Raw genomic sequence first — 15,953 nt, 5'->3', positions numbered from 1 at the left:
TGCAGATAAATGTTATGAAATTAGTAGAATACAATTTCAGTAAAACCAGCTGGAAAGTACTGCAGTTTTGTAGAAACAGCCAACTGCATAAATACAAGATTGGAAATAAAGAGCCAAAGAGCAATTGTGTAGCTTGGCTTAATAGCTGATCACAAACTAAACATGTCAACACCACTGTGCTGTTGCAAAAAAAGAACACCCAGACCTTGTGTTGGGATATACAGCAGTGTGTTATGTAGGGCTTGCAAAGTAATATTCTTCCCGGAAGACCTGGTCCAGCAGTGGATACCACGAGGCAAATATGAATCAGAATGGAACAAATATGGAGGGCAGAAGTGTAAGTTAGAAAACATGAAAAACTATGAAAAAGACTTAAAACTAAACTTGTTTCATCCAGGGGTGAGAACACTGAAGTGACGATGCAGCTGCTGCAAAAATGAACTATTTTCAATGTCTGTCAGAACAGAACAAGCAGCAATGGACTCAAGCAGCAGCAAGGAAGATTATTTTTTTTAGATACAAGGTAAGCTCTGACAGACTGAAAAGTTTATATAGGGAAATAGAAGGCATAGAGATGTTACGGAGTCTCCCTCGTACAATGCTACAAAAAACAATTACATGGAAATCAGTTAGGAATGGTTCAGTTGGAGCTGAGCCTATGCTAGGTAAGGGGTAAATTAGCTGACTTGTCCCAAGTCCCTTCCAGCAGTATTCCACCGACTCCTACAGCAAATCTCTGTTGCCAGGAGCCTACGCCACAGGCTTGGGAGCTGACATAACATCAAGAACATTTTGATAGGTTCTTGTACTTGTGACCAGAAGAAAGCACAGCACTCCCAAATATCTACTTGAGATTGCCTCTTGCTGTTTGAGGCCTTAGTATGGTAGAGATAAAGTGTTTTTCTGTTTGCTGCTACTGCCACTTGGCAGATTGGTTCTAGCAGAATGTGTGTTCCCGTGTGGTTACATGTTATGCTCTCAAATTTTATGATGTGTAGTATTGTGTTCTCCTCCCTTTGTCATGGTTTGAGCCACCCAGAGTTACGTGCAAGGAAGATTCCCACACGCATGCCACCCACCCATTTGAAACAACAAATCTTAATGCTCTGGCTTCTCAGGTGCAGCCAGCTTCTTGTGTAGTTTCATAAAATAGATAAGGCTCACTTAACTATTACTTTACATGGAATGTAAAGCTTGTTTATCCTTCTAAAAATGTGTGTTCTGCAACAAGATTTTCACTACCAAGTGTCATAAAGGGTATTAGTAAATTAAAATAATTTTTTTTAAAAAGAGGTATATGTGTCCAGGTAAAATAAAATACAGCTTTCTTGGAGCAGTACAACTCATTGAAAAAAAAAAAAAATGCTGGAAGTGCCAAGCATCTTGTGGAGCTTTTGAAGACATAAAAATAGAGGACTCTTCACAAGTTGAATAACTAAAAAGCTGGCTGTAGTCAAAAATACTTTGGAAATTAATACGAGTAATTACTTAAAAATTTCACTAAATGTCAGTTCTGGCTTGGTTTTAAAAACTAGCTTGCCTCAGTTTTGCAAAATATATTTATAGATTACAGCGCTACCCACTCTACAAGCTGTATGCCCTAGAAAAAGCAGGTCCAGAAAGTAAATCACAGTATAAGTTTGTTGACAAATGAATTTGTAAAAAGAACAGTTTACACCAGAAGGATCAAAGTCAGAGCCTTTATTAAATGTTCCTTCTCTAAACAGACTGCATTTAATCCCCCTTTCGCATTTGTCATTTCTAAGGCTATTTTAAATACTTTGTTTTACAGGGATTTTCAGTCTTCAGAACCGTCACAAGCAGCAAGTTAGCAGTACACAAAAACAATACGCTTTGACTTTCACTGAGTTCTATTCCTGCTTCCCAGGGTCCGTGGAAAAGACCAACAATAATTCCAGTACTGGAGTTTTTGCACAGACCCTGGAAAGGAAATAGGTGTCACCAGAGTTTAAGCCTGATGTGCTCTAGCCACATCTCACAAATGGCCACAATTTACCAGCATTGATTAGTATATCTGTTTCTTGTGCATTATATCTGTTTCAAAAAGGGGACCAAATTTTCAATTTTCAGATAATGTGGGTCTAATTAAGGCTATTCTGGTATATTTGATACTAAAATACTCTCTGGGAGTCCTTTTCATGAAATCCCATCAGAATTAACATTTTCAAAAATGAAAACATTTAAAATAGGTGTTTGAGTTGAAATGCTGATGCAGCGGTTGGTTCAGTGTTTTCTTGTCTTCTGGAGCTTTATTATCACGTCAGTATAGTGTCATCTATTTGTTCATCAGAGTCAGCCTGGCCAGCCAGCTTCTTCAGAGATCTCCTGCAGCTTTCGTTAAGAAGCTCCAAGCTGGCAGCATCCAGAATCTTGGAAACCGACTGCAGAAGGAAGACAACACCAATTACCAATTCCTTATGACATACCATTCAAAATAAGAATAAATGTAAGTGCCCTTACAAGCTGTATTTATGTAAAAATCTTTCAAACATACCAAAATCCTTCATCTGGTCGTATGATTCCCGACATGGGAACTATCCAAAAGCAGCTAAGACTTAGAAAAGAGGCCTGGAAATGGATATACAAAGTAGCCCATGCCAAAATGCTCTCTCTAGCACCACTGCTGCTGCAGTAGGATTACATGAGTGACAAAGCAATAAACTAGCAGTCCTAGCTAAGTTAACTACAGCACAGTAAGGGCTTAGGGCACTCTGAAAGCAAGGCTACTACATTAAATGTAAGAGGTATGTTAAATACCTTGATTTTGGTAATACTGCACAACATAAGGTTGTACTGTATCAGTATTGCTTATTTCTTCAAGGCTTAGTTAGCATGATAATGCTGCTTAAGGCTTAAATGCAAACAGGAGTGTCCCACTCCATCTACTTCTTGAGAGACTGCCAGCACATTCTGAGGCTCCAAGCACAATGCTTAACTGTACGCAGGGCAACATGACACAGCCTTCTACCAATGATTACGTTTTCTTCTGTCTCATACCTCAAGCACTTCTTCACCTGCTCTCATCTTCAGAAGATTGACAATAGCTTGGTCGCTGTAGGCTCTTACACTGGTGTTTTTGTCCTTTGTGTTGTCCAGAAGTGCTTTGAGAATTGGTTTAATTGTCTGAGGATCCAGTGAGGGAAGATGGTTTTTATTTGCCCACCAGATCATCTTTTCTGCAACTAACTTTATGTCACTGGATGAGTTCTGGAGACACTGAAGGAGACAAAGATGGACTTAGATTCAGATATACCAAGGACAGGTATTTAAAGCAGTAATTATCTTTTTTCCTAATTTAAGTATTTTAAACTATAAGAAGCAAGCAGTCTTCAACTCATGGGTACACAAGAGACAAACTTGTTATCAACAAGTTTGACTAAACTGTGTAACAGAGAAGATCAAACTTTGAAAATAAGACACCTTTTAAAAAAAAAAGTTCTAAAAATGTGGTTGACAACAGCGTCACACTCTTCGCTCAACTGTCTCAGCAAATGACAATAACCACTAAGTGTGGGAAAAGCCAACAGTGTCAGCGACCCTGTAAAATACACTTGATCAGCAGCAACAGCCAAGTCAGTCTCTGGTTGGAGTATAAGGTGCATTTCAACAGTGGATTTAATTTTAAAATAAAAAATTTAGAGCTTTGTGTATCTTTGATTTAATCTCAACACATTTAAAACATGAAGGCTGACACCTGAATGTCAACTGCATTGCAAATGCTGTGATAAAAGTATTGTGACAATTGTGCTACTTATATTTTAATACAATACTATGATACAAATTAATATATAAATGTAGGATTTCAAACAAAAAGACTGCTTTGAAGTATAATGGCCTGCATCATGTCAACTTGCATGTTTGGTAGTTTTTCAAGTAAATTGAAAAGAAATATAAAACCTGAAAATGTAACATGTTATTTACAATAAAGATGACAGACAAAATGAAATAAACACTATCTTCCCCTGTCTTTTCTAAGACATTCTAATATTAAAAATTCAGATCTTGTGAGGAATACTTTTATGGGGAGGAAATCAAAGAAACAAAAGAAAAACCCACATCAAAAAAACAGACCAAGAAAGAAAGGAATTTTGAGGTAGAATATTTAAATAGATATGAATTGAAAAAAGTGTTAACTTAAATACTCTTTTATCTCAGTATTTTGTGGAAGAGAATAGCTCTGAGATAAAAGTGGAAGTCAAAAAGTACAAAGCCAGGTAAGAGCTGTTTGATGCATTTTTAACAAAGGTCTTTTGACCTTTAGCAACCTTAAAAAAAACTGACAGCTTGCCCCCCCCTTCTCTGCCAGCTCTTTGTTACTACAAAGGAAAAAATGAATTCATTAAGAATCAAAACTGAAGTTTACCACAGGAGGATCAAAAGTCAAATCCCTGTATTACAGCAGGGGTAGCGGTATTGTATTCACAACTGCAAAGCAGGCTGGTAAAGTGATTCCGTCTGTACTTTGCCACAAAAAGACATATCTAGATTTTCAAGTATCAGGGGATTTGGAGCTTCCCAAGATAAGGCAACTGAGACTTCCGTTTTCACGCTGGGTTACCATACAGAAATTTGACAGAGAAAGCCACCCAATGTTACCTGAAACCAAGATTCAGATCACATGAGAACAATGGCAGGTAGTTCTCATTAAAAGTTTTACCTTAATAAAGAGGTTGGAAAGTTTTGGAGGCAGGTTCCCTTCTCCTTCCATGTGGTATTTCATAAGAAAGCCCATCCCTCTGATGCCACTAACTGCAATGGGAATCTTCAACATAAAGACAAAAATTGGTATTATTACAGCAGAATTCAACAGCCTTTGTAACTAAGCTGATGGTCTTGTGGACTGGTGAGCTGCTGCAGACAGCTAAACAGATCTTTCAAAAAACTGTAGCATGCAAAGCAGGAAAAGATTGGGTTAATGTTACTGGGTAACAGGATGAAAAAAATCATAATGCGACTATAAGCCACGTGGAATAAAGTGGCAGGCCCCACAGAGCCCCCAGGTTCCCTACACCAAATCACTCATTCAAGCCTAGATGTAAAATCTTCCTCCTAAAATGAAATATTTGCACTTCTTGTAAACCTGGCCCATGAATGAGAACTTTAATAGGGCAACAGAAGTGTAACTTACTCCCAATGAAAGCAACTCTGCAGTTGAAGATTATTTAATCTTCATCTCCACAGAGACCAGAACTCAAAGAACAGTCATGTAATTTCACTACAAAACTGCACCTAGCCAAGGGAGAATCTTCATAGAATCATTAAGGTTGGAAGAGACATGTGTGTGGGTGCCAAAGAGCAGAGCAAGTAGAGAAAAAGCTATTTTTTCCTAGTATCCAATGTAAACCTCCCCTGACACAACTTGAGGCCATTTCCTCTCGTCCTGTCACTAGTCACTTGGGAGAAGAGCGCAGATGGCACTTGGGGACTTTTGTTCTGTTTGGTAACGCAGAGAACCTGCACACCTTTTAAAACTACTCCCAACAAGCGCAACAGAACTCGCCCACTCTCATGTAGCACTCACCCTGTCGGCAGTAGCATTGCTGAGGATCATCTCCTGAACGCTGTTGTAGTATTTGGGGGAACATAGCCTGCTAGGAGCAACGTTTACAGCCACGGAGAGAGCCAGGCTTCGTCCGTGTCTCACCATCCAGTCAATGCCAGAGACATCTGCTGCAAATGGAAGAAAAGAACAATAGCAAGGCTCCTGCTACCCATTCCTCTTCACCTAAGAAAGCTTTTGTCAGTTTGTCAATTCACTTCCACAAAAAGAAATAATAAGCAGCATCTAAAGCAACGCCTTGCCTCCTCCACTCCTCCCAAAAAGCCACACAAACAGTGCTAAAACACAACACCTCTACCAGACAGGAACACCACCTGGGCAGATGTGGAAACCAGACACAAACAAGTGACTCTGCATTGTTCAACCCAGTTACTTCTGATGGTCTCAGTCATATGTAATCGGCCACACATCACTTAGTGCATGAAGAAGCTTGGCATCAGGATTACACAAGCTTTGACTCACTAATAAAATTGTAAAAGTCATCTGTAATTTGAAACCAGCTAACAGATTCCCTTTGTAATTCCGTAGCGGAGAGTAATCCTGTAGCACTCCCAACCACTATGGAGTTCCTACAAAATTCACGCTTTTATCTAACTTAGAGGCAAATGAGTTAATTCTCCAAAAGCATCTGAAGCCATCAGATGTGGTCTGCAATAAGCCTACACCAATCTAAGATCACAGTGTCATCAAAAGAGGTGGAATGACCCTCCCGTCTACCCTGCCTGAACATCCTGTCACCTCCCATCCTCTCTGTGTTAGCCCTAGCAATCACTCAGCCATGCTGGTACTTCCACCAACTCCTCTGAAAACAAATCCAGAAAAAAAGTATGGGTAACCCCAAATTACAACCACCACCTTGTGCTCAACTATGTATCAGGGTGTACAACTGAATAGCCACGAGCAAAGAAAATCATAAGAAAATCCAGAGCAGAGATTCAGGTTTAAGGCAAAGAGGAGAAACCCAAATAATTAGTCACAAAGCTTTCCTGAACCAATGGCTAAGAAGGTATCTTCCTCTGCTTTCAGAACAAGTTCCTGTCATCATGAACAGCTTCACCTACCCAGTAAGTGCTGGTGGAGAACAGCACCGAGCTCCTCTTCTGACAGAAACGCACACAGTTCTGCCAAGCAGCCAGCTGAGGCCATGCGGGTGGCATCCTGAGGACAGGAAGAAAAGCGTAACACCGGTTGAGCTTAATACACATCAGAGATAAGCTGCAAGAAGAGCAAGTGACAGAAGATGATAAAAAATAAAAAGAGAAGGAGGAAATAAATAGTAGTAGTAGTATTTCACTCCTACTACCTGTGGATTTCTGTCAGTTCGCAAGGTTTCTTGTACATAATGGAACTTAAATCCAAAATCCACAGTCAAAAAAGCTAGCAGAAGGATTCCGAAGAATTACAGACCTTATGTAAACTCCAATTTGTTATATGGAAAAAGTCATAAAGATGAAAGTGAATGTTTTAAAAGATATGTTCACAAGAGTTAAGTTTAGATTGACAGTCTAGAACGTGTGTGTTACTTTAGCCATTCGGATGAGCTTATCTCTGTGATAAACGCATACTACTTTTAAATTAAAAATTCCAGGCTTTTGTTGTTCTGGCCTGTTTATGTGACCATCCTGACACTGCTCCTCTCCACCCTGAAACTTACAACCCCGTGGGAATTTTTCTATTTCTAGCATGTCAACACTTGGATGTCTATGTTGCACAGATTAAGACATAATGAAGAAATTACCAGATGATTAATCTCACAGATGATACTGTTGCTATCTGCCATGTACAGAAGACCCTATATTAAACCTGGAGAGCTTCTTGTTCATTAGAGAAAAATCTGCTACTAGCTGAAAATTTCTTACACTAAATGATAAACACCACCTAAGAGCCTACAAACACACATATGTGCATGTAGTGGAAGTATTGCAGGTTCTTCTCCAAGATAAAAAGCAAATCCTGACTTCAGAGCTGCCTCAAACACATTGGTGAGGAGCTGCGGGTCAAACCCATATATGCGGTTGCTAAGGAAACATTAAACTCTCAGATGTTCAGATACCAGGGACTAGCTAGGCATCTCTCATTCTTGCACCTGACTCTCAGCTAACGCACTACAAGGCTCCAACGAGATCTATTTGACAGACCGTATTCAGTTTAGTGAGTAATACCCAAAACCAAATGCTGCCTTACATAAGTTTCTTTCTACTCTATGACTAGTAATTTCCCCCAGAAGTTATTTCAGAAAATAATTCTGTTAGAAAGCTCAGACTGTAAATTTAAGAATAAGACCATCCACAGCAGGGATCCTTTGCAGCTGGCTGAAGCAGTACCTCATCATGTCCCAGCATCCCTAGAAGCACCGTGCTGATATTCTTCCTAATTGCAGCATCAACTTTTGCACCAGCTCCTCGTGTTACAAACCGCAGAGCTTGCAGCATTGTGTCCCTAGAAGTGATGACAAAGTACAGTCAGACATTGCCTCTCCCCACATCCTACAGCAGAAATTGAGCTCTGGATACTGTACCAGTTTCTTACACAGCAATTACACTGATATGCCTTGCAGTTTAGGAGACTGATACTCTCTCTGCAGTGCTGAAAACTCCATGATAGAGAATTATTTCCATGTTTGTGTACGTATGTGTGTTTGTCTCTTACAACATAAGTATTTTCTGACTATTCAAACATTACAAAAAATTCTCAAATTAAGTTTTGAGTTAAGTTATCAAAATTTAATTTCTTACGGATCAGTGCACTTTAGGATACAAGAACAGCTGCTTTACTTCAGGTCAGACTGACAACTCATAGAGTCTTGTACCTGAAAGTGGGCTGCAGTGTGTTGCTGGGGGTGTGCAGGCGAGACCAGAACTTGCCAGATACCAAGCCATGCGTCCCCTGACACACAGTCACAGCATAGCTTCTGACCCAGAAGTCCCTAGCATCCACATTCTTTGTTTTACAACCCTTGATTAACAGTCAACTGCTTTCACTAATAAGTAAATCTTACTCTCAGAATTAAAGGGGCAATGGAAACAATTCTAGACAAATAGCTGTAACAGCTTTGTTGGTTCATCCCAGCCCTTTCTTTCAGCCTTAGTAAGCAGGAAGGTCTGAGATGTCGCCTACTCCTTACCTGATAGCAGAGTCATCACTGGAACGAATTCCATTCAGTAGCTCCGTAAAGAGGGGATCAACTTTTACATGGATGACAATGAGTTTACCGAGAGCATCAGCAGCTTTAAGGCGAACAGCACGGTTTGAGTCTTGTAGAGCTTTGGTGAAGGTTGTTTGCAATTGGGGCAAAAATGGTTTCAGAGCAATCTCAACCTATACCAGAGATGAAAGAAGAGAAAGCGGTACAGTCAAGCCTGAAAACAGCATGACCTCTTCTATAGCAGTGAGTTATCACAAATAGCCCTCATTCAGATCTAACACACTACTATAAAATAGGAAAAACATGAAACAGTATTTTACCATGCAACTTTTATACCTTTCAAATCTAATCTTATTTTCTGTAAACTGAAACACAAGGGTAACGTTGTTGAAAGACCTTACACCATCATGAACAATCTTTTGTATAGAGCGCACTAAATAAAAGCTCAGCTCAAATACGTAAGATTATCATCTTCGGACTTAACATTTCACAAAAACAGTGGACACAAGAGAGAAATTAATTACATGGTAGTTTTTAATCATTTGAAAGTGTTATCAGCATTTAGCAATATTTCTAAGAGGTCCAGAAATTGAAGAACTGGGGGCTTTTTCGGTAGGCCAGAAGCTGTTGGAAGAATCCTGTTACAGTGTAATCCTGTACAATCCTGTTACATTGTTAGTGCCATTCCTAAATATCAAACCCACACCAGCAGACATCCTAGCTGCATTTACATGAACAGCAACAGATACTGCTGAAGGTTACCATGGAAAGTGTTCACAAACCACAGTCAATTATCCTGAATCTTACCTTGGCTAAAAGAAGGCTTAATGTTTCCAGCAGAGCCACCTTGACATTCCAGCTGAACCTATCTCCCAAGATCCGAATAAGTGGCCCAGTAATGCTCACCACAGATGGTTTAAGAGCTTCAGCAGAAGTCAGCTTAATAACGAGCCCTAAGGCCTTTGCTGCCTCTTCCTTCTGTTCTGGATTACCAGTTAAAACACCTTCCCGCAGCACCAGGAGTATGGAAGTCACTCCCTGTCATGAACATCAGATAAGAAAGCTTAGAAGCTAATATGCAAAAAATGTGTATCTTATTTTTGCTGCCATTATACACCAGATGCACAAACTTGGAGAGTTTTTCTCAATATCCTGTTGACATTCAGCTGCCTGCTTCCACATTTACAGAGCTACTTTTATTTGGTTTGATTTCATGCATCTACGCCTTACTAAGCCAGTTGCTATGAGAAAAGTGGTGGCGGCTCTGGGAATTTTTAAACCAGAGAAATTTGGCACAGAAGTCCAGCATTACTCCCCCACAAAAAGCAGCCAGCGACCATGACTTACATGCGTAACAGAACTGTCAAAGATCTTGTTACAAAAGGAGTCTGCTGTAGGGTCACTCAAGAACAGCAACCTACAAAAAGTCTCCCCAGCGTTCAGGTTTGGAATGCTCAAATAGTCACTGCTTCGAATAGCTGTAAAGTCATATCAGCCAGTTCCCCCAAAAGGTGGGTATTATGGCTGTGACTAATCCACGCTCATTCTGATGCTTTACCTTCTTAGGAATACAGAATCCTGGCACATGCTCGCCTTTGGCCTCATTCCCTACAATCCGGATATCCTTGTGCAGGTCCTCGATGAGAGCAAGCTGGTTCCCAGCATCTAATTTCTGCAGGAGAGAGGAGTAAGACAAAGATGAGGCAACATAGCAACCAGCTATTCTTTGTGAATTCTTCTCAGGTGTGTCAAGAGAAGATACCCGTTTCCTGCCTCCTCACTCACAATGCTGAAAGTCAAGCTCATCTTACAACTCTCCGATCTTTGCAGCATTTGCAAATGTAAATGTAGTTTACAGTCAAAACAGAAGCTTCAATTTAAGCAGTATTTTACTAGCTATCCCCATTTTCTCCTTGCCAGGCATTACCACTGTGACCTTTTTAAGCTGCCTCTCACCTTGGTGATGGAATTAAGCGCGTCCCAGCTTTCATTCAGAACTACAGGGTTGGTGTCGTTAAATAGACGTATCAAGCCTGAAACCAAGCTCTTCAGATGACCAGTATAGTCTGCTTTTGTCTTGGAGCAGTAGATATTCAGAATGACAGCTGCTGCCTGTCTCATTCCCAGCTCAGGGCTGCGGGTAGCTTCTAGTAAATCTTCAGTTATAATTCTTTGTCCAGCATCATCTTCCACAGACAGAATTACAGATTGGCAGTTTGCCATCTCCTAAAGAGTCCAAATTAGCTTTACGTTAACTCTCAAAGAGAACAAAGCCAGGTTTAACCCCAGGTTTCCCCACATTATCCACAGCATTATGTCTTAGAGAAATACTACAACATATCCCACTTCCTAATCGTTTCTCATTACATAGTTAGTCACATCACCATTAAAGGCTCGATTCAGTCCCAGAGCAGAAACAGGTATATAACCAACTCTCAACATTTAACAAGTGACCAGACTCTGCTGAACTGATTGCTGCACAGGTTGCTCTCCAGCCGCAGAAAGGCTAATTTACAAAAATTAGAGTAGCTGAGTCTCCCCCATCTTACTCACTCCTCAGAGACTGTGGGTCTTGTCAGATAGTACTTTTTTGATTTAGGTATTTTAATGCTCTGCGTCATAATACTAATTACAAGCATGTCAGAGATCTCCAGGCAGACTTGGGGCTAGGAGCTGAGCTAATGGGTATCTACAGCACACAGACAACAGGACTCTGTAACTTGAATTCCTAATTCACCAACTTATGTACATGTCTATCGGCAATCACAGTTCCAGGATGTTTTCTGGACTCCAAATACCAGATGTTTCAGAAAGTAGCACAAAAGGAGCCCTGCATGCAAAATGGGAGATCTCCTCCCTTCAGTCCTTTAATCTCTCAGTCTTCTACACCAAGGATAAATACAAAGCTAACTAGACACTCCGGCAGTTCTCCAAGAATAAGTAAACTGAGAATTGTATCTTGTTGCAGGCCAAAGAGGCTGTTATACAGATACAAATAGATTTGGAAAGCATACGTTTTTTGACTCACAATATGCCACCAGGCAAAAAGACTCATCCTGAAGAAGCTATTGGACTGAATTAAAACATGCAATCTGTGAATCTAGAGAACACAGATTCTGTGCTAGGAAGTAAACCCAAAGCACTGTATCTTCAGGCAACCTGTCATAACACCGAGCTGAGCCATTATACTTGCCAATTGCTCTTCGCTGGTCCCCAGCTTCTCCTTCAGCGCAGACATCATAGCAGGCAGGATGACACTCAAGTGCCGTGTCAGAGCATCCCCTGCCACTGACGAGAGGAAAGCGAGCACACGGGTGTTCACAGGGGGAGTAGTCAGCTAACAAAAAAACAAGAAACAAGACAAGCAAAAAGTTTTTTCAGAAGGAATCTCACTTCATCTACAACATAAAAAATTTCTCAGTACACATGCATCACAACACAAATGACAATGTTTTGAGCATAAAATCAGATGAAAATTTCAAACTATACTGCTCCTTTTGGCATATCAGTCCAAAGAAAACTGGCAGCAAGCAGAGAAAAAAAAGCACAGTTCTAAAGTTTAAAATTTGTTTCTAGTTGTACCTTTGGCACCAAATAAGGCAGCACCACACGGCTCTTGACAGCCATAACTTGTTTAAGACCATCCACAGCAAAGTCAGATGTCTCTTCATTATCCTACAGGGAAAGAGAAAATGACAAACCTGAGAGATAATTTGTGACACACCAAGCTAATCCCTACTTCAAGTGGCAATTTACTGTGTGATCATATAACCAGCACACAAGTCCTTCTATCCAACAATGCTCTCGCACTACGTAGCAAAAACCCAAACCAAGCTCTTCTGTCACACCAGATTTTCCATGTCATGCATGGTGGCCAAGTAACTTCAGCAGGTGATGATGGCAATTCCCTAGCAGAGCCAGATGTAGCAATTCTTAGGCCTATGCTTTAGCCACAAGATCTTCCCTAGCAATGGCTAGGACCACTCCATGGAGGAGACAAAATAGAGCTGCCATTCCCTGGAAGATATGACACTACAATCCTGCTTCTCCTTTAAAGTAATTATTCAAAACCTGCCCCACAACTTCATTCATCAAGTTGTTGACTAATGTCGAGCAATGCTTACCAGCTGCTTCAGCAAAAATGGCAGGATATCTTCAAGAGCTTGATGTCCAATTGTTGAGTGCAACTGTTCAAACGTTTTGGCTGCAGCCTCTCGGACTTCTTCCAGAGGGTCACAGAGCGCTTTTCTCACTGTAGGAACTAAGGACTCAGAGAAAAGCAGTACCTAAAGATGTAGAGATAAAATTACAGAATGTCTAAAGCACAACAGACATCTGCATCTCAGTAAAGTAGCTAAGAATGCAGAGTTTGCACAACTGAAACTGAATTGCAGTTTGCTTGACATACATTGGAAGAAAAGCAGGATTAATCAACACCAGTAGCTGCAGTACTCTAAGGCTACCTAGTGGATTATTTCTACAAGTACATCTCATAAAAGTCAGAACTGTGCAATGTTTTAAGTTTACCGACAGATACAAATGCATATTATGTTCCTGAAGAGCAACTCACGTTTAGTTTAAGTCCCAAATTCAGTCCATAAAACAAGTCCAGCACTAGCTGTATTATTCTGTCTCAACTGCAATACCTGCATTATAACATAGATATCTAGGAAACTGGAGATTTCATCTTCCATATTTAAACTTACCGCATCCCTGCTGGTAGATTTCATTATCTCACTCAACCCAATGCAGACTCCTTGCCTCTCATCACTCTTGTCTGACCTCAGTCCATCTTCCAGAATAGGAATGATTTCAGGGAGGATCTTCTCTCCTAATTTTCGGACAAGGTCTCCTAATGTCCGTGCTGCAACCTGTCCCCAAAAATGTATTAATTAACTATTTTCCTGTTTTACAAAACTTAAGAAGGTGAACTGTGACCAAATACTAACTTTTGACCATAAACTACTGTTCACAGTATAGAGAGAGTAGTAGCAACGTAAACACTACTGTTATAAGTAACTAGAGCAAAACGGTTTTACTGTCATCACAGTTGCCTTCAGCAAAGAGAGAACTCAGACATACCCATGCTTAGAACAGTTAAATTAATGGCAGCTTTGGAGTGATTTATAGAAAATAATTATCCTGTGTTCTTCAGGAATTAGTTTATATGGTCACTTGCAGTTAACAGGAAGGCACTATTCAATTTCTCACCGTTCGCTTATCTGCGCAAGTACTGGCCAAGAATTTCAGCAGAAGCCCAAAGAGGGTTGGCAAAATTTCACGCAGTGTGCGAGGAGTGTTTGAGACTACGATCTTCCAGACATGTAAGGAGGCTTGACGCACTACCAGCTGGGTGTCAGAGCGGCCCATGTACAGCCCTGCCAGCACCCTGTTCCTCCTCTCCACACCAAGAGCATTAATAATAGCCTGAAAAGAAATAGCACAGAATTGTGTTATCCACTACTGAAACTTACAAATAGCACAAAATACATGCTTACTCACTATGTCTTTCCAGCAGGCTTTCCATGCTGATTTAAATAAAAATTTAAAAAAACTAAAGGCACAACCAACAAAAACAGCTTTACCTTGTTTGACTGGGCTGTTCCAAAGTTGTCATCCTCTGAGGCAGTTTCTGTGGTCATTTTTCCAGTGACTCCTGAGATATGGAATAGAAGATCTCCAAGGAGCTGAACTGAGCTAAACCTGGCAACAGGAGCAAGTCAAGTGTTACAAACAGGGTATTCAGGCGGTACCTGTCCAAATATGACAGCACCTCAAATACAGACGTGAGCAAAATGCAAGGCAAAGAGCTAGGTCAGCACTGAAATGCTGCACAGGCTGATATGTGAGATCAGTCTCCATACATGACTGAGAAGAAGGATGCTAAAGAGAAAGGGAAGGAATGAATCCTGAACTGGAAGGTGCTGAGAGAATTCCCGTATCAAAGCAATGAATCAGGGAATAGCCTGGACTCTAAAAAGGAACAAGACACTGCCAGTATCTGTCTCAACCCAAAAGATACTCACCTGGGATAAGTGCACTCATCAACACTCAGCTGACACAAGCCTTTTAGTACAACTAATCTTTGAGCAATTGCTATTAGCTCTAAGTGCTCCACTGCACATTTCCATACACACAGGAGAACAATTACTCAGCATTTTGAAAAATGAAAAACAATATATGAGGGCTAAATATTGCCACATCAACTGCCTTGGAAGTGCTTTTCAGAGTCACTACCAGAATTAATAATCTAGTAGGAATGCTTTGCAGGTACCAGGAAACATGATCCATGGCTCGCAGGGCTTTGCAGACTCAGTGCTATAACGCATCATATTCAAATCAACAAGCAAAAAGACAGACTTAAGCTTTTACTTCCCAGGAGATGTCTGCATTTGCTTGAGGAGCAACATAGAGTCTAAATCACACCAGCTTTCCATCCATGGAAGAGAAATGCCTGTGGATAAGATGGTTATCCCCTACCTTATCCTCCACAAGTCATCAAACAGGCCATCCTCGAGCTGTGGCAGGAGAAGTGCAATGGCAGTCTCTGCATACATACTTATGATTCTCTGGCCAGCACGCAGGGCAGTGTCCCGCACAAACTCATTCTCATCTGCCAGTGCCTGAGCACAGAGAGAAAAGTGTCTGTGAAAGCTGGGGGTAGGTTTCAACACAATATACAAAACCAACAGGAGGAAAACAAAACAATGTTTTCTCTCTCAGACATGAAAAGTAAATGAACTATAGAGCTGTGAATGCACAAAGGTGATTTCAAGAAATTACTAGTGACTACAAACAAAAGACAGCAAGCAAATAACCTGGAACAAGACGTAATTTATAACTGAAATTCTTTTATATTTTGTATAGTCCAGCAAAGCTGTACAAGTCTCTGCACGTCTCACAATTACTGTAAATGGTGCTTAAAATACTCTAGAGCTTTCTTTTGATTCTCTAATAAATAAAACTCTTCAGGCCTTTGCTATATACCTTAAGGATGCAAGGAATGATAGGACCAACATAGGGAGTGAACTTGTCTCCAAAGGTAATTGGCAGGTAGTTGAACATCATGATATAACCATCTCGTACATGTGGAGCAATATCCACTTTACTGGCAGTAGCTACAATCTCTGGCATAAGTTTCTCCAGCTTTTCTACCCCCAAACCAGCCATAACTTCAGCCAGACCTGAGAAAAAAAGCAGGTAACATAGCTGATATACAAGAAAGAA

General features: G+C 40.5%; 1 protein-coding gene across 1 annotated transcript in view; it reads right to left on the bottom strand.

Annotated features, from left to right (window-relative positions):
- Positions 1-2,276: 2,276 nt before the first annotated feature.
- The window catches only part of GCN1 (GCN1 activator of EIF2AK4), a gene marked incomplete at both ends in the record, with an annotated part of 43,670 nt that continues 29,993 nt past the window's right edge, over positions 2,277-15,953 (bottom strand). Inside the window, 18 exons of the mRNA XM_082007905.1 lie at positions 2,277-2,402; positions 3,019-3,237; positions 4,679-4,783; positions 5,543-5,691; positions 6,643-6,739; positions 7,906-8,020; positions 8,706-8,899; positions 9,534-9,764; positions 10,285-10,398; positions 10,683-10,952; positions 11,920-12,063; positions 12,309-12,401; positions 12,851-13,012; positions 13,433-13,597; positions 13,938-14,153; positions 14,312-14,429; positions 15,207-15,349; positions 15,714-15,910. Coding sequence (XP_081864031.1) covers positions 2,277-2,402; positions 3,019-3,237; positions 4,679-4,783; positions 5,543-5,691; positions 6,643-6,739; positions 7,906-8,020; positions 8,706-8,899; positions 9,534-9,764; positions 10,285-10,398; positions 10,683-10,952; positions 11,920-12,063; positions 12,309-12,401; positions 12,851-13,012; positions 13,433-13,597; positions 13,938-14,153; positions 14,312-14,429; positions 15,207-15,349; positions 15,714-15,910 — 2,858 coding nt within the window. The remainder of the gene's footprint in view (positions 2,403-3,018; positions 3,238-4,678; positions 4,784-5,542; positions 5,692-6,642; positions 6,740-7,905; positions 8,021-8,705; positions 8,900-9,533; positions 9,765-10,284; positions 10,399-10,682; positions 10,953-11,919; positions 12,064-12,308; positions 12,402-12,850; positions 13,013-13,432; positions 13,598-13,937; positions 14,154-14,311; positions 14,430-15,206; positions 15,350-15,713; positions 15,911-15,953) is intronic.

The sequence above is a fragment of the Phaethon aethereus genome (assembly GCF_964289735.1).
Source record: "Phaethon aethereus genome assembly, chromosome: 17".
Taxonomy (NCBI): domain Eukaryota; kingdom Metazoa; phylum Chordata; class Aves; order Phaethontiformes; family Phaethontidae; genus Phaethon; species Phaethon aethereus.
Note: the sequence above shows the minus strand (reverse complement) of the source record. Positions and strands in the feature narration are given on the sequence as shown.